We start from the raw sequence: 26678 nt of genomic DNA, 5'->3' as shown, positions 1-26678 counted from the left end.
ACGTAAATCTTTTGTTCAAACTCTCCATTATTTTTCAGGAATGGAGAGTTATTTTCTATTGTTCGTCTTCATTCATCTGGACGTTTTTCCCTTTGGATATTTCCATGGGCAATTTCTTAAAAAGTGTTCACCCATGGGAATAATTCTAAAGGACGTAACGCGATATTGAATGAAGATGAAATCTTGCTAAAACGACTGATACTGGATTTTATTAAAATTGGGATCATAGTAATACAATGAACACTAAATATCTCTTTATTAACAAACAGCTTTTATTTGTGAGTCGTAATTCCATCGTGTAAAATATAGTATTGTATTCACTAAAATTCAACAAGGCAATATGATTTCAATTTTGATTAGCAAGATACTTTGTTAATGTAGAAAAGAACTTGAACACAAAAAACATTGAGTAGTTCTAACTGATATGATATACATTCAAAAATAATCTAAAATGGTTATTGTGATTATTGATTATTAATGATTATTATTGAAGTTATTCACTGCTCACATTTATTGGTGCAAGGAATTTACATTGTATCATGCAAATCTTTCTTTCCAGACTATTCCGTTTTTTTAAGTTCGTTTTGCTGAATCATTGGTTTTCATAATTACATGTTTTTTTACATGCAGAAATATCTTTATTATTAATTGTATGTTATTTAACCCTGTATTGTTATATTAGTTTTGTATATCTTTATTCTTATGTCATGAGTCACATTGTAAATCTTCAAACAAAGTTAAGTTATGTTAAGCAAAATTCAGTTATCAAAGAAAATTGCTAACCTCATGGTCCCAACTAAAGGACAAACAACAATTGAAACTTACTTCCCAATTTCAGCTGTCTTCAAAGGTAATTGTAATCACTCATTTGTGTATTTAAACACTGTAAACGTTCCCGCAAACTCCGATTTACTCATGTAGAACATAAATCCGTGTCGCTTAAGAAAAATTTATATCAATGAGGTTCACTGTCTTATCATTTTGGAACCATAGTTTGAAAAATAGTATAATAAAAAACCATTATTATCAATGACACCGAAAACATTGAAAAACAATCTATCGACTTTTTCTAGGAAACGAATGTTTCCATGCATATCGACTGAGTGTTATACGTCTACTCCTAGATTTCTTCTTGCTAGCCTTTATATTGTGTTTGTATGTTCTGTTTTCAGCAGCATTTGGGTCCAAACAGCTACAGGGTTTACCACATGTAAATGGAATAGATAAAACTATTCCGTCAGATACTGTTGATTTGCAACAGTCTCCTCCGTCCCAGGAGCATTCCTCGGTATTGTACTCAGCTTGACATAACCCATCTGCTATATAGGCCTACAATATAAAAAAAAGCAGAAAAATAAAACACGTTCAACATGTTCAAAACCGTATACGGGCTTAAGATGCAACCTCAAATTCTTCTTCATTGAATTCAACGTATACCATATATGTAGAAAAACAGTGAACATTAAAATTGATTACATTAATACATTTAAAAAAAAAGTGTGATAAAGAATTTGGTATATGGGGATGAAAAATCTAGTTGAACACTCCAAAAGTCGCTCAACAAAATTGCAAGTAATATGTAATACCATAAACCAGTAACTTTTGAAATATAAGTTTGACTAAAATCGTTTTATCAGTTCTATAACGTTTGTATATGGGGATAGATTTTTAAATATTAAGACTCGAGCATCACTGAAGAAACATTTATAGACGAAATGAGCATCAGATGTAGTAAAATTGGTCTATTTTGCCTTATCCCATCTGTACTAATATAAAAAAAATAGAATCATTTAACACTTCTGTTCGGCGCAAAAAGAGTCACAGTATCGAAAACAAACATCATCTGCAGTTGAAACTGTGTCAATGGAGGATTTGTTATCCTCAGTTCAATAACTTTTGGGAATTAACTATATTCGAACACCTCCGTTATAGATACAAATTCTGCTGAGTACAGATTGGTTGCAATTATTATAGCCAGTTCTAACCAGTGACAACTACTTCAATGAAATATTGAAAAACGTAGTTTTTAGCAAAGTAGAAGTCGCTTATAAGGGTTAAGACACTCATACCACATCTTCCTATATCTATTAGATGCTATCAATATTAGCAGTATTAGCAATAATTTCCACCAAAAATTCCTGATTACACCTATCATTTCATATTTCTACACCAAACCTATTGCACTCAAAGGCTCGAGATTTCAAATTCCCCACCATGCCATTAACCGGAAATAGTGGTCACCGGTAGATGCAGTTAAGGACTATGCCAAAAATGTGTAAAGCGCGAGCCAGTTGAACCAATACGGACACCTTATTCAACATTTACGATTAGCACACGGGTTATATACTTTTTGGTCTCTTCACAACAAATGTTTTGTTGTTCAAGCAGACAAAGCCGCAAACAATATTGATTTATTTATGCAAAAGTCATTATGGATTGTCTTACTAAAGACTTTGAAATTCACAGCAAACTAAGAATCCCAAACATACACCTACATCATTCACGAAAGGGGAGACATCAGAAATTTACAAATCCGTCCTTTTTGGTATTACTATAAACAAGGACAATGAAATTTTTTCGTCTTTATACTAGTTTCCTTAACTTCACAAAAACCCTTATAAAGAACTATATATAGCCTGGTCATCAAGATGATCAACTAAACATCTTCCAAAATATAAAAACATGAAAATGTGATAGGATTGTCAATGTGACAGCTATCCACCAGAGATCCCATACCGTAGATGAAAGCAACTATAGGTCACCGTACGGTCTTCAACAATAATCAAAACTCATACTGTATAGTAAGCTTTAAAAGTCCCCGAAATGACCAAAAGTAAAACGGTCCAAACGAGAAAACGATCTAAGACAGTTAACATTACTAGTTTGTAAACATCTTTCATACATACACAACTAGTTCATACCTTATTACATCCTACTTTGCACGTTATAGTTTCTGGGTCTGGTGTCCACTCTAGTAACACTGAACATGTAATTGTACGTACTGGATCTTTGTCTTGAAGATTGTCGTTAATACTTGCAAGTCTACCTCTCACTTTATTTGAATGACCATTAACTATTGCAATAGCTTCTGGTAAGAAGCAGTGTACTCCACATTGATCGCCTAAAATATGAACTATATTTAAAACTAGGACATCAATTTCAAATCATAATATTGATGAATGAAATAAATTAAATTTTGTAAATTTGGAAAAAAATACTAATGTCAGTCAATGGGTCAGTGGCAAAATAAGATAGTTTTCAATAGGATTCTAATATAGCCCGAAACGTTCAATGTCGGTACTTTAACATATCATTAATGGAAGTAACCTGTTGGAATACATTTGTAGTTTATATGTAACTGTATTGTATACATTGGTGTATTTATAGTGATAGTGTATGTCTGAAGGAAAGTGACTATTATATCGAGCATACCCAGTTCTCACATAAACAATATAGGCAAAACAATTTGATAAATACAAAAAAAAAATCTTTGAGACTGTCATACAAGTGAGAGTTTTAGCTAGCTATAAAACCAAGTTTAATGCACCATTGTCTACATAAGGAAATGCCTGTACCAAGTCAGGAATATGGCAGTTCTTTTCCATTCGTTTGATGTGTTTCAGTTTTTGATTTTGCCATTTGATAAGGGACTTTCCTTTTTGTGTTTTCCTTGGAGTTCGGTATTTTTTTTTATGCTCAGGTTTCAAAATACCGAATGACCTAAATCATAGGATTTTTATTTGTAACTTGCAACAAAATAACTGCCACTACATTTGTAATTGAATATAAAGTTCATATCCTTTCGGAGCATCAGATTGCATACCTGATTAATTAATAAAGTTTATGTTGATACATTCTTCATACATTATTTATGTGCTTCTTATTGTGTGGACTGTCTCTCCTTTTTTCTTTTATTACTGAATGTCGTCTCTCTATGACTTAACGTGATCTTTGGTGTCTGTTTACATTTCCTATTTGTCTAAACGTTTACAATACTTGCCTACTTTATTACCATAACAGTTGAAGTTGACCTTTGTACTCTCATGAACAACAGGACAAGATCCATTAATGGACGATTTACAAATACTGAAACTGCTGTTCCAGGTACCGTCTATTCCACAATTAATCACTTGTTTTACCTAAAAAATATATGTAAAATCACGAATTCCTATGGGAATATACATTGTGAGTTTCTACAATATTTGCAATGTAAACATATCAATAACAAACAAACATAAATATATTCCACCTCCTTTTTCAATCATTTCAATCCGGATACATAAAATTACACCCGATTTTTAAGGGTACGCTTGATAAACTCATCACTGAACACCACTGATAATTCCTGTAAAGATGAAACGCGCTTCCGGTGTACTAAATGATTAGCCTCACATCTTTGATAAGTTTTACACAACTGTTATTTTTCTTGTGTTGTATTTTATGTTGTGTTGGTTGATTTTATTTTTCCTCTGGTCTTTTCATATTGTTTATAAAATTTGATGTCCTTCTTTCGCTAATGATTTTTGAATAAAACGTTCTATGCTTACTTTTTTACTTTTCTCAATGCAAGAAAATATTTCATTATTGTTTTATTTTAAATTTTAAAATGAATTTTCATAGGGAAATGTCTACTACCAGGGCAATGTAGATCTTTTTAGAATGGTATGGGCTTCTGCATATGTTATTTTCTGTAAATAAATGTCATTTAAACAAAGTAATACTTATATAATGCTCTTTAATTTTGTTACAAGCAATATTATTATATGAAAAAGGTCTCACAAAACTGAAGAACTTCAAATTTTCTGTAATGCATTGTAGTCACCTTATTCTGATTGATATAATGAAAGTTCCTAAGATTAGTTTTATGCATACATACTGAGTTAACTGGACATATCATTGTACATGTACTGCCCACATTGAACAGATGAGTACAGCTAAATAAACCTTTAAAGACTGTGTCTGGCTGAGGACAGGTAATTGGTACACAACTTTCACCTTTCCACGACCCATCCTCATCGCATTCAAGTTTATATATTTTTCTGCGAATAAAAATAATATGCATATATTTCGGATGTTTTAATCTAAAATCACACTTATGATAAAAGTACTAAATGTGTGTTTTATTTATAGGATTGTAGGTTTTCTTTTTAAATTATTTTACATATTTTTTTATCTAAGGGGCGTTTAAGATTTCTGCATGCTATGGTTTTTGTTCATAATTGAAGATCGTGCATTTATCTGAAGTTTTTGTACAACTCGTCTGTGTGCTTTGGTGGAAATTTGTCGCTTTTCCAACTACACAGTACAATAATAACCTCCTTTTTTCAAAAATCAATACAGTTCGCTCAAAACAAACATTTCATATATTACAGCAGACATCAACGCGATTTTATGGATTACTTATTATTGTGTTGATTTTTGATATTATCAATGTCAAGCTATATAGTTTTTACTTATTTTAATGAAAAAAATAAGTAACAGAATAGAGAATGGAAACGCTTGAGTAAGTTTTTTGGTAAAAAAAAGTTAAAAAGGCCAAATAAAGTACGAAGTTGAAGTAACAAATTGTGATTGCGACCATTTTGGTTATTAATGAATACAAATAAATATCCTGTTCAATTCATAAGAATGAACAATTGTTAGCAGAATGTTGACTTTTATAATCACACAAGTAAATAGTAAAAAAGCTACTAATACCTAAAATTGCTCTTTCCTGCTACTTTGAATTCTTTCTCACATTTGAATTTGCAGACTTTTCCAAGGCCGTGATATCCTCTTTTGCATGCTTTAGTCAGGAGTCTGGCATTATCGGTGACTGATGGTGCTTTACAGTGTATCTGACAAAACGAATTTGGTAAGGACCAGGTTCCTTCAGAATCACATTGTATTGTCGATACATCACCTTAAAATGTTACAGATATCAGTTCGGTAAAGATTTATCATATCACTTAAAACTATTTCCACATTCAGTTTATAAAGGTTGGGTAGGTGGATAACAAAGGTTCAGAAACGTTAATATATTGTAAACCTGTGAGTAGGATAAGTTAAGCTACAAGCGAAACTAACATTTAAATCTGAATAATAGTGTATATACAGTCAATAAGTCCTCACTCAAAAAAATAGCAGTATATGTGCATGTTTTTTAGACGGCGATGTTCCTTTGGCTCCATCATACGGTGTTTATATATCCCAATTCGTTCGTTATGCCCGTGTGTGTAGTGATGTCATAGATTTTAACGAACGTAATCAATGCATCACTGGTAAATTATAAAGTCAGGGATTTCGTTACCATAAATTACGTAAAACTTTTACTAAATTCTTTCATAGATACAAAGATTTGATTAGTAAATTTGGCTGTACCTGTAGAAAACTGATTAAAAATGGTATTTCACATCCTAAATTTTACGGTAATATTGTACTTAAAGCGCGGAAATCACTATGTGATCCGTGTAAACTCATCGAACCTTTAAACAAACTTATTAGTAAAGGTTATCTTACCAATGTTGTAATTAGATCTTTGAATATAGTTTACATTGGCACTAATATCGATTTTGTAATCAGCAAATTTAAACATAACTAAATTTGTAATCTTTTCAAACGGGATGAATAAAGACACACCCACGTTCATTTTGATCTATAAAGAGGTTAACTCCTAACTATCCTACTGCCTGTCGATACATTTATTTTTGGCATTGTACAAGTCATGTCTTCTTTGACTGTCCATGACGTTAAAATACTAAATCCCTGGGATGTGTTGTAGTTGATTTTAGTTTCTGATGCATGATTTTTAATTATTAATTGTTTTTGGCTTTTAACTAGCTGTTAGTAACTGCGAGTACTCTCAAATCGTACTTTTTTGTTTATTTGACCTGTTAATACTAATTGTAATGTTTTTTGTTACTTAATGTTTACTTATTCACGGTTATATCTAGTCTATATAACAGCTTTGATAAGTGTTTGGTATTACTATAAATTTTCACTTCTTCGTACTATGAATATCAAAATTATTTATTTTGTTAAAATATTTTCTTTCTCCATTTGAACTGTACACGTATACCTAACAACAAAATTATTTTTCATTAATCTGTGTTTAAAGTAATTGCAAATGGCTGATATTTTTGTTCAAGCATATTGTTTTTCTTAAATTGTTTAACATTTCACAGCGGTATAACATGTTGCTTTAATTATCATTCCCTTCGTTTTTTTTTATTTTGTACTTACATTGTATCATAGATCAAATTTATTTGTTCAGTGTATATTCACTGGTGTTAATATGTCTTTTGATTGAGTTAAGCCATTTAAATTGATATTTTATAGTGTGTCTTTCTATGTTGTGATGTTACACTATTGTTTCAGATAAGGGTGAAGGTTTGGTACCTTTAAATTTTTAAACCCGCTGTAATTGTTTGCACCTGTCCTAAGTCAGGAATCTGATGTTCAGTAGTTGTCGTTTGTTGATGTGGTTCATAAGTGGTTTTTCTCGTTTCTCGATTTTTTATATAGATTAGACCGTTGGTTTTCCCGTTTGAATGGTTTTACACTAGTATTTTTTGGGGCCCTTTATAGCTTGCTGTTCGGTGTGAAACAAGGCTCCGTGTTGAAGACCGTACTTTGACCTATAATGGTTTACTTTTATAAATTTTGGCTTGGATGTAGAGTTGTCTCATTGACACTCATACCACATCTTCTTATATCTATGTTATAACTGTTTTATACTGTACATAGTTTCTATAAAGCAAAACCCTGTAAAACGAAGTAATGGGAGATACATGTTGTATCATTATTTAAGTGATTTGTGCTTATTGTGTTAACGTGTCTGAATACGTAAGGCTGTGGGCGATTATAAATGCTGTTTAGATATATATATTTACCCTGTAATCTGGATGGTGCTTTACAGTTGAAGTTGCATTTATCACCATATTGAAATCCATCTGGACAGGAAATACTCGCATACGGAATGTATGGCTCGCCACAGTTAACCGGAACACAAGATAAAGAAGTGTAACTCTGCCATGTTCCATTTACACAAATAAACTCATTAACACGACCTTCTAATACATACCTACAGGAAACAATTCCATATAAAATTACGCCGTATTATATGCTGTTTTGGAAGATCAATATTATGCTACGGATGTACTCTTTGCTTATCTATTATATTTTTACAAGGTATGTCGACTAACACTAATTGATGGAATAATGTTGTAAGGTTATTTCAGGTTGCTATGACGTAATATTTGATATTTATACAGATATGGACTTTTATTCGTTTGTGAGTGAATACATCCAGTTAACATACTAAAATATTTGTTTTATTCTTATAATTGATTTAATCTATTTGCTCATTTGTTTTGGAAATATGCAATTAAGGAATAACAGTACTGTATTTGAAAATTTGCCACCGTTAAATCCAAAATTGATGGTGGCAAATTTTCGAATACAGTACTGTTATTCCAATTCTAATGCAATAATCTTAAAATGTTACAAATTAAACATATCAAATCCCATAAACATTGACCGCGACTGCGAAACGTTGTTACCAATGACTCCGTTGAATTGACGGCGGACGTCATCCAGTCCAAACTGTTGGTGCATACCAAATTGTATTAGAACTAAAATCCCAACCCCATAGTGTAGTATTACATTCCTTTGATTTGTATCGCACATGTATTTAGAGTTGGATCAACACAGATAAAATGTCCAATGCAACTGGGCAAACAATTATAAATACCAAATACTAATAGATGCATCTATATTTTTTTAATCCCCCAATATCCGTCGCTTGTTTTTATAAATGTTCATTTATTTTTTTTGTGTAACGTGAAAGCAAGCCACAATACTGTGTATGTCATTCATGTTAGCATGTCGATTGAAATAAAAATAACCCGCAACAAAAATCCCTATCGGAAGCGCTATACTCAATAATAATGAGGAATTCTTAATTATGCAAATCATATACGAATTAATAGAAGTTATTCCTTTGTCATCAAACAAATATGAAGTATATTTCTTACCCTTGATTACATGTTACTGTACATACGCTTCCCTCTCTTTTTCCATTACACATTGGAACACCATGCTTTACACGTGGAGTCCCACAAACTGGTCTGTTACATGACCTATTGAAACATCTTCCTATAGACGTATCATATAATTCCATAGAGTTACAAGATGCAATTGTCACTGGATCTAAAAATTTAGAAGATCTCAAACGAGCACCTGCTATACTGATCCTAGGTGAAGAAAACTTAATCCTCGCACCTAGAGAGAGTGATGGAAAATAAAGGTATTCAATAAATGTTATCAATATTTATTTTATTCAAAGCATGCAAATAAAGATATCAATGGCATTAAAGGTGCTCACAAGTTGATGCAAAACATTTGAACTTAAACAAAAACAAAAATCAACAAAGTATGGATAGTGCCGTAAATTTATTCCTTCGAACTTAAAGACAGTATTAGTAATTTATAACAAACATCGATTCATTCGATTACCCCGAAGGTATATTTACTTAAAAATAAATTCTATGAAGTTATACTATCGTTCACCTTTTGTAAGGAAGAATTGTTGTGTCAAGTCATGAATGATTGGCACATGAATTGGGTTGTGTTTGCAGGAGATAGAATGAAGTTCCGGAGTTATTGTCTTGGTTATGTTGTCATTGGTAATAAGTTCGATCCTCATCATCTGTTTTCTATTCAAATCATCTAATCCGTCTGATCCAAAGTGAATTATTATTTCTGTTGCAACCTTAGGTTTGGCAAAATAGATCTGGAATAAACAGTTTTGAAACATAAAATGTTTTGCGACTTTACGTTTTGCCCTGACTTTCATATTAACAGTAGTACCATAAATTGTTATTTGATGCAGCGGACACAACACTTTTCGTTCTAATTAGTTATTTCACACGAATGATACATATAGAAAAAAACTATTGTTTGTCTAACGTGCATTTAAGCTTTGAATTACATCGTGTAAATTATTAGCTTAATGTACAAAAAGATTCAACAATAGTGCAATGAACAAAAAAATATACTTTATACCTCTATCCAGTAATTGTCATCCTTTCCATAATTGTTACATGGACTCCAGTATTCATCAGGAACAGTATTGCTTACACATTTCTAGAAAATATACATTTGCATTGGTTAACTTAATCAAAGAGGACAGAATAAAAACAGTCAAATAAACTGTTAAAAATCTAATCAGTGTTATTTGAAAAAACGTATATGAATTCTAATCTATCACTATCTGTAAGGCCAAATCAAAGTGTTGGCCAGGGTTCAAATATGTTCATCCCTAACTACCATTCGACAGTAAAAAACAATTTAAAGAGTGAAGTCTATTTGGCTGTGTGTGAAGTTCAGATACTCAACCATGTCTTGTCTGTATAGGGACACTAAATCCGAGGACTTTTCTTTATATGAAGGTTACCTAGATTTCTGCATTAAAAAAAACCTTGCGGAAAGGAGAAAATATACCAAGAGGGAAATCAAAACCCACAAGTCGAAAAAAAAGAGAGAACATCGTTGCAAAAAAATGATAAATGAAAAGACAAACACAAACCACTACATATAAAACAGAAGATTGAATAACACTTACGCAACCAAAACACCGGTGGTAAACTTGTATGCTGCAAAAGGGCCAACAGATTTTGCTGACGTTCCCTCATTTTCCAGAAGCATAGGAAATTCCCGACATTCCTTTCGGTCGGTCATATTTGTATGACCTACCTATTGGATGTAAAATCAATTCTCGTACTGTATTTGCATGATGTATCTGCCACAGAGTGCTGTGAAAAAACAATCAATCATTTGCAACTGACTTTTCTCCGAATCAACAACACTGAGAATGAAACCACACCCACTTACCTGGCTCACGGAGGGAATTCCTATGATTAGCGACTCTAGACAGGTATCATCCTGGAATTCTGGATTTGCAACTGCTGCTTGGACCCACTGGTCCTCAAAACCTGGAGGAGTATAATATCCACAATCTTTTATACTGTATGGCCGCTCATAATCTTCACAAATACCGTCCCCATCATGAATAAAACAATGACTAGGTTCTCCTAGAAAGAAGAATGGCAAATTTTAGTAAAGAAGAGAATAAAAACATTTGACTCTTTAATGACTAGTTCATATTTAATGTATTTTCAATTAGGGTACATGTATACAGTTTCATTTCAACTGAAAACTAAATACAGCTGCCCTTTGGCAATTTAGAAAGTGAGTAGTCTAATGGAGCTTGCACCGTAAGTATAGTTCAGATCAATTTAAATACGAGAATTGGAGTTGCTCATCTTTAAACTACATAGATAAAAAATGGATTACCAACTCAAAAATTACCTGCTACAATAAAAAATATAAATTTGTTTGTGAACTTGGTGTAAGGACAGTGACGAAATATCAAATTCATACATAGAAATGACGCAGGACTGACTCACTGTGGAAAGACAAAACGTAAACGATACATGATTCGAACATCATTTTGTAATTGAAAGAGAGAGGAAACCTGGAATGTTTGAAGTGGACGTTAACCAATGAGTAAAACAAACCAAGCTATTCTTTTTACTAACATTGCAAATATTGGCATACCGGAGCATTTAAAGAATTCTTCTTCTTTGCAATCTATATCACACCCGTCGCCATCTATTGTGTTACCATCATCACACTTTTCACCACTTTTATCAAAAAATAAAAATCAGTATTAACCTTTTTATAAACATATCAATTATGGTTTTACATGTGTTGTAGATAACTGTCTACAATTATTTTACATTATTAACCTAAATTAAAAAAACAACAACAAAACCTACAAAATCAAAAATGATGAAAAAAAATAGAATATTAATGAAATGGAATAGGCACTTGTCGATCATTGAAGGCCGGATGTTGAAGTCTAGATGTCCATTGTTTTAGTTTAAGGCCGTGTGTTTTATGTTTGCTGGTTATTGACCTTTAACCCTCATCCTCTTTTTATAACATAAATACAGAAGTTCACAAAGTAAAAGTCAAAGTATTTGCAATTTTAGGATATCACTTGATTTTGGTTTTAATGAAAAGAGAAATTCCCGAAACGAATATCATGCGAATGACACCGATTACATTTCATAATTTATTGATTTTTACAATCTCGAAAACTTTCTTATGATTTTCTAATAAAAAAGAAATGACCAATCGACAATACTCACGTGTTAACATGACCGTCTCCACAGAAAGACTGACCAATGATAAACTCTACAGACGGTGATGGTACACTTTCATGATTCCCGCTGACTACAATTATACTGTATGTATACGTAGTGTTTAGTTGAATGTCCCTGAAATATTGATTGAATGTGCATATTCTGTTGTTGAAGGAATCGAACATGTAAACGATATTTTATTAAAAAAATACGCAACATTCTTCATTCATTTTGTGAATTAAAAATTGCATAACAGAACAATATATTCAACCTAATGATACTAAAAACAAGTCATCTGCAAAACTTCTTACTTAAATATCAGTCTAAAAAACTTTCAGTTATAATTTCTGCATATTTGAATAAAAGTAAAAAAAATTCTGAAGAGATAAAATGATGTTACCGGTCTGTGAACTCTGTTTTACTGGTTTGAATTAATTGGTTTCCTGTAATTTCCGGAGATCTGATTACCCTGTACTTTTGCCGTCTACACAACGCACATTCTGATGCGGGTGTACTTGTTGATAATTCTGCTGCATCAATAGCTGTGTATGGATGCTGCACATAAATTCTTACCTGTACAAGAAAATGCATATGTGTACTTTAGATAACGCCATATACAATGACCACGTTTTGTTTAAAAAGTAAAACAACAAAAATACCGAACTCCAAGGAAAATTCAAATCGGAAAGTCCCTTATCAAACTGCAAAATCAAAAGCTCAAACACTTCAAACGAATGGAAAACAACTGTCATATTCCTGACTTGGTACAGGCATTTCCTCATTTGGAAAATGGTGAGTTACACCTGGTTTTATAGCTAGCAAAACCTCTAACATGTATGACAGTCGCATAAAATTCCATTATATTGACAACAATGTGTGAACAAAACAAACAGACTTAATAAGTAAAAATGTCAAAAATAGGGGTACAGCAGTCAACGTTGTGTTATAAATCTTAATCACTATAAAAACAAACAAATATGTCAACAAAGAAAAACAAAATGGTATAGAGACAAAGCACATAACCAAAAATGAATGACAAGAATACAAAAAATGACCACAGCACAACAACAAAATGTTCATGTACTGCTCAGTGATGACATATGCATATAGCAACCGATAACACAAATGATAGACTTTTATAGTACATCCAGTTTTTTTTTTAAAATCCGTCAATCTAGCCCCGCAATTCTTACATAAACTGGATTTTTATTGCAAATATACGAATAAGTTACCCGATTTTAATTCATTTTCAAATCTCTGAAAGTATAATGCTAGCCGTACAAACCTTTGTTACAGGTCTTTTTACATTCAGTCTGACAGACAACACATTATCACACGAAGCAGGAAAACTATTCAATGGGATCACTGTCAAATCGTCTGTCGTGATTTCTATAAATTTGATTGGGTCACCCATTCCTGTCAACATGAAGTCATCAACGGATCCAGTATAAGGTACCCATATCCTCAATCTAAACGAAATTATTTTAAAATTCTTTCATTAAAAGCATTGTTCTTATTCAGACTTGTAGTTCCGGTTTTTGAGTCAGCTTTAAAAAAGTTGGAGATGATAAGGTAAGATGCAATATCTATTTATAGGTTTGCTATATGTTTTAAATTTTATGTATTTATACTAAGATAATCCAAAATGGTATATGCATCATGAATGACGCATGAGTGTAAAATATTTTAAAATACATAATTGCATTTTATTTTGAAAGGAAGTGCAATAGCAAGGTGATTTCTGTATACAGACAAAAAAGAATCGTTTAAGCTCCAATAACACTCTAATGGTATGCATGCAAAACGACAGTCTTCAAACTGTAACATAGTTTTTATGCTCATAATTATTGTGTTTTGTTAATATCTTATCTTATGCAGAGTTTCTAATTACGTACATCTACGTATAAAAAGACTTTTTTTTTGTAAATGAAAACAGTCCAAGGACGTTGATAGTGCAATATCACTTGATAGCACTCGCTACACGATTTCAAAGTCATACGCTGTTAGAAATAATTTTATTCTACTAAATTTAAAGGTTGCATAAAGTTTAAAAAAAAAAACCCAGAAAAATGACAAAAGACACTGAAATATATGACAAAGTAAACGTGCTTGTAGCAATATCAACCTATCATACCTAATTCAGTTGCAGGAAAATTAATACCAGGTATGCACGTGTCCAAATGAATGGAAAGCAAAGAATCGTTTGGGTACATAAACGCAAAAGACATAAAAAACTAGAACTCTTTCAATGTTAAATTATCCGACGGAGCTACGACCTGAATTTAAGGACAATTACAGAATAAACTGAAAAAACTGTCTACTGAGTGCATTGTCTGACAGTCAACCAGCAGCAATACCAATCTAGTTGTAGTATAAAAACAAATGATACATTACGAAAATTCTTCTCCTGTCTTCAGACCAACATTTGTGAAGCCGTTTAGAGACTATCAACTTTAAGGTCATCAAAATCAAAATGGTATTACATTACAGCCAAAACCGTAAAAAGTACGTGTAGTCTTTGTCAGAAGGTTGAGATTTGTATTGGCGATCGCATGGTAAGTAATAACATTGAGGTAGTTTTTCTCTTTATCCTGTTAGAGAATAGGGTTGCATGGGTTAAGCTGTTGCTATTATTTATGGCAATTTAATTTGTTAAAATGAATTATATATTTCTGAATCCTGCTTGCATGAATAACATAAACTAATGTTTAAGATATTCTTACTTGTCAGGTATAAATTTGAATTTAAACTCTAGGTCAATATAACACTCCATTGTCTGGCATGTATAACTGTCTGGCATCATCCAAGCCTTATCACTGGCTGTACAAGATTCAGCATCTGGTGAACCTGAACAATAAAGTAAATTGTCTATAATCCAGCTAAAGGGCCAGTCTGGAAATAACTAACTTAAATGAAATTTCATACTTGTTCAGCGAATTGGACGCCACACTTAACTCCGAAACATACAGATGAAAAAAAAACCACACGCACAAGACGAACAAAGGCTAGGGGTTCCAGACTTGGGACAGACGCAAAAATGCTGTAGGTTAACCATGTTTTAAGATCTCAACCCTCCCCTTATTCCTATTAATTTATAAATTTCGACAAAACCGGGATCATAAGTTATTACAATTTAAACTTGATAAATTATAAATCAACTCACACAGGTGATTTCCAAAACTACACTTCGGTTTTAATTGAAAAAAGTGGGGAATGAAGTTTTACTACAGTTTTTATTTATATATTTCATGAGAAATTATATCTAAAGAGAGTGTTGGACTTGAAGGGACTATCGTTTTGTTGTACAACGTCAATGTTCTGCTCCATTGATTTTTCGGTTTTCGGATGTTGTTTACGTTTACCCGTTCTCTCTCTCTATATAATTTTTTTCCAACATTAAACATTTACTGTTTGCACATAAAAAATTTGAAATACTAAATTCTAATATTCGGCTTTGAGCGTTTCTGGTGAAGGTAAATCCAGAAAAGTGCTTCGGACGCATGAAATTTATAACGGGTTGTTTTCCTTTTTTGAAGGATTTAAGGTCTCTGCAAATTAAATTCAAGACACTATTGTGAGGAAATTAGCCAGGAAAGTTGAAATTTACATATCGATTGTCTTTTCCTGTTTTCCTGGCTTCAATGTTCTGTTTTAATACAAGGTAGGAACACACTGCTCTCAATAATGCATATTTATGATATTCTTAGTATTTAATAAATAGATTTCAAAAAGTGTTGAATGAATATAATAAAGAAAGAATGGAAAGCACTATAATACCATATGGGGAGTCAAATCTATAAGTAGACATTCTGACGAAAAGTACTTAGTATAAAAATGTATTTGATGAATTTTGGACGTACGTCAATTAAATAGCAACCATAACACAAAAACACAAAAACAAATGAAGAATTCAACACATAGCTTTCAACATTTCAATGTCGAGCTTCAAATTTGCAGTTCGGAAATTTGAAAAGGAATTCCAAGTACTTTTTAAACTCGCAGCCAAAGTTTCTTAGGAATCACGTGACTGATTATGGTGCACATTATTTCACAAGTCATACACTTTCATTTTTTGGGGGGATGGCTAATGTATAAATGTGTTTAGATTTACCTGCAGCTTGTAGTGGTTGGGATAAGTACAAAAAACTCTCCGGATGCGATGCTGTGGCATTATGAGCATACTGTGCAGCACTTCCATCAGATTTACAAACGTCGCATATAGTTACCGGATATGCTTGATTAGATCCAAGTGGAGATAGCCAGCTGATGGTAACGCTTGCATTGGTAGATCTTGCGATCTAAAAAAAAAGGAGTGCAATTTCGAATAGAAAATAAATTTAGTTGATATAATGTTTCATTTTCTGAACGATTAACGTTAGAAAATAAAGAGAAGTATTGCATCTATTGGAGAGCAATACAACACACAGTATCAATTGCAAATGTTATTTAAACTCATTAGAAATACCAGGCTTATAATTTGTTACGCCAGCGACAAAGTCAAATTATGCCAAAGGAAAAAGCATGGATTCAAATCTAGATAAGTTCATATTAACAATATCTAACTTATAGATCTAATTCTAAACCAAATGTGCTTCTTCAATGTGTTTGTCAATATATTGATTAAAAGATGTTGTAACGACCAAATACGGTCCCTCACAGCTAAAACTCGCAGCTTTTATAGAATAGATAATTGGAAAATGGCCTAAATGTTTACCTCTGTGATTCACCAAAAGTTTGCAAAAATTTGAGCTCATTATTGATAGAACTTGTTGAGCTTCTGAACTCATATTATCAAAGTTTCAAAAATATCCTTTGTATTTAATAAATTAAATATCCTGTCTCAAATCACTTCAAGATTTCTTGCACATATTTGCCTAAAAATCTATCTAAAAATGATTTTCATGAAGACATTTTGTACAGGATGTTCTTAAACTTTATTGTGTGTACATGTAAAATAAACACATTGTTTACTGATGTGTAGCTTGATAGATACAAATTTTGAACATGAATATTTTAATTTCAAAAACTTGCGTATGTACGATTAGTTTATTTTGAGTGAGTTTTTCTTTTTCTTCCTTGCTAGCTTACTTTTAAAATTTAACTTTAAGCAAAACATATAAAAAGAACAGACACGACCTGACGCCTCTTATAATTCTTATAATTCATTAACAAACCAAGCTTGCTTTTTTGTTAAACAAATGTTAAAGATAAAGAAAATCGATTTCGTCTTATGGCAATTACCACGTATTCAAATTCAAATGGTCAATAATACGTCACACGCCACATTCCCTATAATTATTCCAGTCTAAAATATTGCTGCCCTGTTTGTTTTCATCTTGATACTTTTTATATATATTCACTTAAAAATGATGTTGATATGATTGAAACATGTGTAACATTGATTTTGAGAATCTGTAATTGAATGTCTAGGAATATGATTGTATTCCTTTGGTTGCCAAATCCTGGGATCTACAATGTATCACTAGTCCCACTTGAGATGATATCATTTTTGTAAAATAGAATGGTCTGACTGTTCTTTGTCTTGTCGATAACTAGACTACCAAAGCCAGAGAGCGAAACTTTAATGTCGACTTACTTTTGGTGGTAATGATACTGGCGTTGGTTTCTTTTCTGTCCTCCATGGTTTATACACCAGGTCAAGATAACAATGCATGCGTGCACTCTGGTCAGATGTGAAACTATTTATACAGCTATCATCTAGCACAAGAACAAAAAATGTAGATAGTTGTCAAAAGAACATTTTACGACGACAAATTTCTTTTCAAGTATTTCAAATAGCTCCATGCGAGGCAGCTAAATTTCGAAATTTTTAAATGAAGATGTGAGTAACCGAAAAACGAGTTTCATTGCTTTATTTCTATTTTAAGTCATCATCCTCATTATTACTGTAATGTTTGCAGCTATGCGTAAACAAAAAAAAACAATCGAATGACGAGGAAAACTTAAAGACTATACTAAAATTTACACAATCGCTAAAATAAAGTAGCTAACTACTTAGTAACGTATCTTTAAATCTATAACGGAATGCAGCCAGTTTTATCACTTTTGTCGATTATTTCTATATAGATATATCACGATATCACAAAGTTCAAAACTCTATTAGGCATACAGTTATCAAAATTAGGAGATGTGGTATGATTGCCAATGAGACAACTATCCACCAAAGTTCAAATGAAGTGTATGACTTTGGCCAGCATATAAGTAATGTGGCGGAGTTAAACATGTTTGTGAGCGTTCAACCCTCCCCTAACATGGGACAGTGGTGTAGCAATACAACATAAAAACAAACTGTTAGAAATCAGTTGCAACTGGCTTATCTCAAACGATAGGTATGAGGAATGGTTTATGCCAGGAGTTCCGAAGCATGACATAGTTCCGAAGAAAGAGCAGTTGACTAATCGATTGTCGGACTTACCAGCATAACTCATGTAGTTATTAAATTGAGTGTTTCTGAAGCTTTGTAGACCACATGTTGATTTACTACCATCAGGATCATGACATTGTTTATTATCTGGTGTAGGCTCGGTGTCAGAACATAGATCTCCTAGCTCCAATGACGCATGTGTCTCTACACAGGGATCGTCACAATCCATTTCTGATATACCATGGTGCACGTGCCATAAGCCAAGGACATGTCCTATCTCATGAATTAAACCTTTCATCTTACCCGGTGCTCCAAACGATTCTGGGGGTACAATCACGCCACCTATGTTGATATACAAGTGAATGATGTTTAGACCTCTTTGTTGTTGTATGCACATCATGAATAACGATAGAAAACTAATGTTATTTTAATTTGACGAAGTTTTCGTTTAAACATTTTAAAACTTTTACATCTAAAAATTTACAGCAATAGTATCCAAACTTTTTGACGTTCTTTGGAACAATTATCAACGTATAAGTATAGTCAACGAAATTTAAGTTAACTGACATTTTGTCTTATAGGATTTTAAAACATACCGTTTATGCCATACACGTCTTTGTCCCAAGGGTATGTGGACAGACCCGCGATATCACTATTTATTGTCGAGGCCAGATAAATGTTCAGTTGGCTAGAACTATCCTCGCCGACCATCTCTTGAAATTCTTCTTTACTAAGGTAACCTCTACAAAACAGTGGATGTTGACCTAATTTTGTTACTTAGGGAAATAGTATTTAAAAATATACTTTGAAAAAAACGAATAGAAACAAAGCGTTTTATCTTGACAGCTTTCTGTCAATTTGAAAAGTAAAAACAGACCGCCTAGTTTCGTCAAGTACGTATCATTACCCGCAGATATCAATATAAAACTAAGGAGATGAGGTATGATTGCCAATGAGACAACTATCCACCAAAAGTTCAAATGAAGTGGATGTAAGCAATTATAGGCAACCGTACGGCCTTCAACAATGAGAAAAACCCATACTGTACAGTCGGCTATAAAAGGCCCGACATGAAAAATATGAAACAATTCAATTGAGAAGACTAACAGCCTAATTTATAACAAACCAATTAACGAAAAACAAATATGACAGGCATGAACCAACGACAACCACTGAACTACAGGCTCCTGACTTGGGACAGGCACATAACGAATGTGGCGGTGTCAAACATGTTTGTGAGCGCTCAACCCTCCCCTAACCTGGGACAGTGGTGTAACACTATTTAAAATTATAAGCTGAAATTGTATGCAAACTATTTTTCCGAATCATCTCTGAAATAACAACAGAATGTATATATTGCATACATACATGTACAACGATTAAAATCAAAGCCGGATCTATTTTTATAGTAATTTTTAGTAATATTGATAATCTTTGTGATGGAAGACAACTGATTCCAACTTTGACTGTTTGTAAACATGATTGTTGATAACCAACAAATTAATTATGCTTATCAATTCCAATCTGCAATTTTCTTTTGAAAGAAAATGCTAAATTTTTATAAAATTTCAAAATCAATTAAAGCCGAACCCTTAAGTTTATTCAAGATAATTTCAATATTATGATATGAAAAATTTGTGAAACTTATTTTAGAGAGTATCATGAAAATGATGAAGTGAATCGCTTTCTTCTATATATAAAATAAGTATCAAACAAATCTCATTTCAGGGGTTGTCGTTATCATGGACTATGGTGTTTATGAAAAGGTTTTAATGAATTTGAAATTCTTTTTTTTTAATATCAATTATCACATTTCTGCTGTAGATGGGATAATTAAGTGCAATTTCAACGGCATATACAAATATGCGATGTAGATCTTATTACTAGAAACACTAAAACCACGTTATTGTAATACACTCAACCAAACGTTTATTCAAATAACCTCAATGTAGCCCCGTAAGAGTCCAAGACTATACAGAAAAAGCAAACACTGGAATACTTACCGATGCTGCGATTCAGGATTAAAACAAAAATCCGAACCAGGTGTGCAACAATCTCCACCATCCCATTCCCATATAAATTTGTTACATTCTGGATCACATTGTTCATCTGCAATAGATATCGGGTTGCATTCTGCGACTGCCGGAAGCAGATCATCACAATCACCGCCATCATATCCGGTTTTGGGATGAAAACAATCATTGTCGCAAACATTATCACCAATAGATATTGAATCACATGTATAAAGTACTGTAGCCTGTCTAAGAAATGTGTTTTTAATATTTTTAACGTCTTGTTTAAATGTTATATTATGAGGTGAGAATGCATCTATAAGTGCTAAATGTTGCTTTTGTAACTGCTTCCTCGTAATTTGTGGCTGGGAACCATCATCGTTCATTATATTAAAAACTTTGTAATTAATTTCTTTCAAATGCCTTAAATTTGAATTTTCTCTGTACGATTTTAATAAAACTGGATCATCGCACACTGTTTCGCCACAAGGTGGCGCTTTGATTGCAATTTGACTGGATTTTGAAAATGTGACCGTTTCTATAATTTGCGGTGGTGTTTTAAACAACGATCGCCATTTCTTTGCATCAGTAAAACTATCAGATATAAAAAGGTGGTCATCTTTAGCAATTGAACGTCCTAATTCAGAATGATTTTTAGCATAATTCCAGAAAAATAGATCTTTTAATGATCCTCGGTAAAAGGTTTTTGAAGGTTCATCCCCTCCAATCAGAATTGTTTTACAGTTTTGTGAAACCTGTTGGAAAACTGATCCATGCTGATATCTGTCCACAGTCACTAGTGCACCGTCTCTGTACAGTTTAAGGACATGTTTGTCATAAGTAACATCAATGGTGGTCCATTCTTCGGGTTTGTAGTTAGTATCTGCATAAACTGTAGATGCATGTTTACTCCTTTCTGTCTTTAAAGTTACAAAATATTTCTGTCCAGAGTTGAGAATCTCGGGATTACTACCAATTCCAATTTTCAACCAGTTGTGTGTTTGTTTTCCATTACATATATCTACAAGCTCTGTAAGAAAGTATGTCTTTATGTAGATCAAGCACTTACAAATCATTATCACTAACCTATACGTAATTAGTAAAGCCAACACGAGGTAATTATTTAAATCAAACTGTGGAAGATGTCAAGGGGTCATTCAAAAATCATGAGTGAAGAGAAACTGACAACGCCTGGCAAAAGTTGTATCGAAGGATATCGCCAACCAAAATGAATTAATTTGTATCCGCAAGACAATATACATGTATAGCTTCACTTCGTACACAATTTGATTTTGGATAACGATTTCCTTCTTGAACATTTTTTGGATAAATACTCAAAATTTGAATTAATCTTTCCTAATTGCGGTTTTGGGTTAACTTCTGGCGTTTAAATTTGATGACATGTTTAGAAAACAGCCAAAAATTTGTTAGAACTTAAAGTACACAATATTTGGTTGTGATACTATAATGACTTGAAGCAAATTCAAAAAAGAAAAACTTCGTGAAAATGGCCCACTTGGTGTGAAATAATTTTACGAAAAATTGGTTTGCTTATGAACAAAGAAAGTCAAAACCTTATCAAATATAACTTGACGAAGACCTCAGTTGAAGACCGTAACTTTTTGTGTTCACCTATGATAGATTTTCTTCGGTTTTTTGGGTTGATGGTTTGTTCTTTTTAACATGATCCCCATATCTTCTTTCATTCAAATATATTAATTAATGATTGAAGATAGATATTAAAAAAAAAATAAATAAAATAAATAAATAATGATGCAACAATAATATTTAAAAACTCCAAGAAACTTGTGATTTGGGTACAAAATCTCTTTAAACGACCATGATGAGGAATAGTAAGCTGTTGACTGTCAAGTTTAAGACAGATGTATCAGACAACACAGTTCCAACTGTTTTGTATTGAGTTTCATTTGGCTACCCATAGACGCACTTTGATAACAGTGTTCATCGATTGTTTTGTAAGTTTTTATTAAGCGTATCTTTTGTGAGGCGTAAGCTAGAAAAGCGTTCCGAACGCAACAATGCATGATTTACTATCAACATAATTAAGACATCGGTAGCGTAGGCGGACAGTTTGTAAAGAGGAGAAAATATAAGTTACGAGTATTTGCCTATATGCCGGTAATTTGTGTATTTGGGCATCGGCAATGGTACAATTGTAAAAAAAAATAGAAATTGTGATTTCTCAGATGACATATTTAAGTAATTTTTATGGATACTTAAGTTCCTACTTAGAGACAAACTTAATCTGTGATAAGTATAGTTGGTACCACAATATTTAGTATAAATAATCTTAATACAAAAATAAATAATCTTAATACAAATATAAATAATCTTAATACAAAAATAAAAGATCTGTTGGAGAACATACAATCTAAAACATGTTCATCTTGCAATAGTATTAAAACATTTGACTTTTCTACCCTTTACACAAGTATTCCCCATTCAAAACTAAAAGTCAAATTGAAAAAAAAATTCGGTCCTGCTTTGTTTTATGAAAAAGAATGGCCAATATAGATACAAGTATCTTGTCTTAGGGAGGAATAAATCGTACTTAGTTAAAAATCACCCTGATTAAAAAAAGAAACCTCTGAAACTGACATTATCAAGATGCTTGATTTTTTAAATTGACAACATATTTGTTACGTTTGGAGGACATGGTTTTCAACAAACAATCGGCATTCCAATTGAAACCAACTGTGCTCCTCTATTGTCCACTTGTTCCGTTATTCATATAAGACTGACTTCATACAGGAGCTTTGTAAGAAGAATGAAAACAAGCTCGTATAATCCATTAACATCACTTTCCGCTATAAAGATGATGCCCTCTCACAAAACAATTCAAAGTTTGGTGAATATGTTGAATGCACTTATCCCATTAAACTTGAAATAAATGATACAACAGATACAGTTAGGTCTGCGTTATATCTTGACTTACATCTAGAAATTGACAATGAGGGTCGTTTGAGAACAAAACTTTGCGACAAAAGAGATGATCACGGCTCCCCAACTGTGAACTTTCCATTTCTATTTAGCAACATTCCAGCAGCGCCTGTATATGGAGTATTTATTTCCCATTTGATACGATATTCCAGGGCTTTCATTTTCTATCTGATTTCCTTGATAGAGGGTTGCTGCTCGAGCCCTAACCAAGAGTTCCAAGTGGTGAAGTTGAAATCATCCCTTCAAAAATTATACAGACGCCATTACGAGTTGGTTGACCTTTATGTAATATCTGTTTCGCAAATGACGACGGATATGTCACAATTGTCGTAACCACAATCCCGCCCTCTTTTTCTTGAATGTGACCTACTAAATTAGACTTATCACCGGGCTTGTACTTACACGAGCAAAAACGACGAATGCCACGTGTGGTGTAAGATCTGCTTACCCTTTCGGAGCAGTTCACCCCCGATTTTTTGTTGGGTTTTTCGTTTTCTATGTTTTATAGACATATAGTGTCTTTTTCGTTTTTTGCCATGCCGTTGTCAGTTTATTTTCGACGTAAGAGTTGGAATGTTGGAAATACAATTGAAAAGACCAAAAAATGAATAGATACAATATGTTTGTCTTTATAGTGTTATATTTCATGTTAATTTGTACGTTTTGTTAATATATGCTATGGAAATATTATTGTCATTTCACAAACGATGACAACAGGTTTACGAAGATAGCCAATGGATACCGAAAGCAGAAGACCGACATGAACTAAAAATTAATCTGGAGGTATCGCATGTGAAATTAAGTAAAACGTGAAGTGTCCTCTGTTAAAAAAAAAGTGGAATCATGCCAGAAAATATAGCAACAGTTTAATTCATGATGCACTAGTTCCAAATCAGTTGTAGTCAAAGATTACAGTACAAGCTAATGAAACATCTATCTTGTTTTAGTTTTTAAGATAATTTATGGTGCTATGCCTTGTAAAGGTTGTTACATAGAAATACCACGATTCGCAATTAATGATTTTTTTTTCAAATGTAATCGAAGTTGTTCCAAAATGATTTTTGTGATTCGATCTATATATAAATGACAATATATAAATATTGAAATTCCTAAGTTATTGAAATAATTAAAAATATAGTTATCTAAAACAGCTATACTGTTATATGTAAAAAAAAAGGAAAGGAAAGTCTAACGATGATTCATTGTAAAAATAGTAAACAACGACAAGACAGTCAAGTCTCGTCCACTTAATTGCACTGTATATTGAAGATGCAGCGTGTTGTTTGGTGAATATTGGACACGTCTCAAGCTTAAGACAGATATCCATAAACATTATTGTAATTCCCGTTGGCATTCTATTCTCGAAGAGTTAAAGAACACGCTATAAAACATTATATATTGTCTAGACATGCATTTAAGTACGCGATGACTGTGGAAAGTGATGGCAATTTTTAAGAGTTTGGATAAAAATTTGTATGAGAACTCACCCGTAGTGTTACCAATCGATTATAACGTGAATATATTTATATAGTACATGTAAGGTTGTCAGTGGCGGATCCATCATTTTCAAAAGGGGTGTAGGCCGGGGGGAGAGAAAAATATACTAAAAACATTTTTTGCACATAAAGAGAGTGCGCTCACCCTCCCTCCCACTTTGGATCCGAAGATTTATTTTAGACGTTGCAAAGACTACTAAGAATACTAGATGTATTTGTCCAAATCTATTAAATTTACATGTTTAGCTATATCGCCAGACGTTTAAAATTTGATCTAATATAGAATTGTGAGAACCCCGAAGTACATACATGAAGCCGTGACGCCTGTGAAGCTTACATGTAGTTAAGAATTTTTTTGAAAATATACGAAATGAAAGTTAGTGTCAATCACATTCTGCATGAAGCGCGGAAGCACAGCAGCGCTTCTGTCTAATAATGTGATAGTCACTTTCTTCCATTTCGTATATGTTTTCAGTTCTTATATTTACAGATTTTCAAAATATATGATTGAATACAAAACTTCGGCAGAAATTGTCTAGAAAACAAAAGAAGCGCTAGAGTACGTACGTTGGATAAGGGAAAACGTTACTTTCGCTCTTCAACAGTTCATATACGGACCCCTTGGGATTAATTTTGTTTGAAATTTATTATCAGTAATACAGTTTTGAAAAGGTGTAGATTACAAAACATATGAGATAAAAATCCTATAAAATATTGGAATGCAATATCATCAATAATATATTTCTGTTTGTGACCTTGACACTTGTATTCATTTATTTTTTTAAGGATTGCAAATATTATTGATATATATATATATATATATATATATATATCTTTTAATCTTAGACTTTGGACTTCAAATTACTATTGCGTGTTTATATTATTATTACTTTTAACTAGACAGAAGTGGAAAATATCGGACTTTAGACTTAAATCAATACGTTGAACCTGTTAAACGTAAAATACAAGAAGGAAATATAATATTTCACACATTTTTGGGAGTAAACTTGACTATATCCGTTTATTTTATAAATATCCTTTCAGTACGATTGTAAAAAAAAATCCGATTTCATAAGAATTGAAAACTTTTTTGGCATATCTTTACACACATATTTTAATTATATTAATTAGGTGTGATAATTAAATATACACAATTTAGAAGTTATTACCGATTGAAAATAATACTTGTATTTAACAAAGAAGTAATCCGATTACAAATTCATATGTTTTGAAAATTAATGTTTGTTATTTTACTTTTAAACCTTCTTTGAATTAAAACAAATACGACTTTCTTACCTAGTATGGTGACTGGGTCATGTTGTCCTCCCTCTGGATTTAACGATAAACTTAATGTAAAACTGCTACTCGGAATCTTAGAATAAAATGCTTTTAACTTTAGAATTTCTTTCCCAGAAAAATACACCGCGCTCTGGATGCCATGTTCATCATAGAAACTTGTATCTCTTGTATGTCGAATAAGATGATGAATTTTATCGCCTTTTCTTTTTGGTTTGGTACAAAAAGTATTTGACTTTATTCTTAAATTCTCAATTTCTTTGACAACAGTTTCCTTGTGATTAACATTTTTTAGAATGCTTTCCTTTGTACTTCTTGAACTATTTGTCACATTAAACAT

The 26678-nt window shown here is 32.4% G+C and overlaps 1 protein-coding gene across 1 annotated transcript; it reads right to left on the bottom strand.

Annotated features, from left to right (window-relative positions):
* Positions 1-418: 418 nt before the first annotated feature.
* Positions 419-26678, bottom strand: LOC127728940 (pappalysin-1-like). Its single transcript, XM_052236519.1, has 21 exons — positions 26339-26678; positions 20577-21615; positions 19170-19315; positions 18625-18915; positions 17785-17906; positions 16300-16486; positions 14912-15035; positions 13474-13657; positions 12589-12761; positions 12195-12323; positions 11599-11684; positions 10873-11072; positions 10045-10125; positions 9550-9772; positions 9015-9261; positions 7872-8062; positions 5698-5902; positions 4877-5039; positions 4001-4139; positions 2922-3121; positions 419-1329 (listed from the first exon to the last, which is right to left on the bottom strand). The coding sequence occupies exons 1-21, from the start codon at positions 26676-26678 to the stop codon at positions 1057-1059; spliced, it is 4743 nt and encodes a 1580-aa protein (XP_052092479.1). The 3' UTR covers positions 419-1056.

This window comes from Mytilus californianus, unplaced genomic scaffold (genome assembly GCF_021869535.1).
Source record: "Mytilus californianus isolate M0D057914Y unplaced genomic scaffold, xbMytCali1.0.p SCAF_2, whole genome shotgun sequence".
NCBI classification, from domain to species: Eukaryota; Metazoa; Mollusca; class Bivalvia; order Mytilida; family Mytilidae; genus Mytilus; species Mytilus californianus.
The sequence above is the reverse complement of the archived record's forward strand: the minus strand, read 5'-3'. Positions and strand labels throughout refer to the sequence as shown.

What these genes read in the sequence shown, in the direction of transcription:
- LOC127728940 (XM_052236519.1), bottom strand. Translation starts at nt 26,678, where the DNA reads ATGTTTAATGTGACAAATAGTTCAAGAAGTACAAAGGAAAGCATTCTA. An exon ending in GGAGACGGTCATGTTAACAC is followed by an intron (nt 11,685 to 12,194) that starts GTGAGTATTGTC and finishes TTTTGATAAAAG; the next exon opens with TGGTGAAAAGTGTGATGATG. An exon ending in ACAGTAACATGTAATCAAGG is followed by an intron (nt 8,063 to 9,014) that starts GTAAGAAATATA and finishes TGTTTCCTGTAG; the next exon opens with GTATGTATTAGAAGGTCGTG.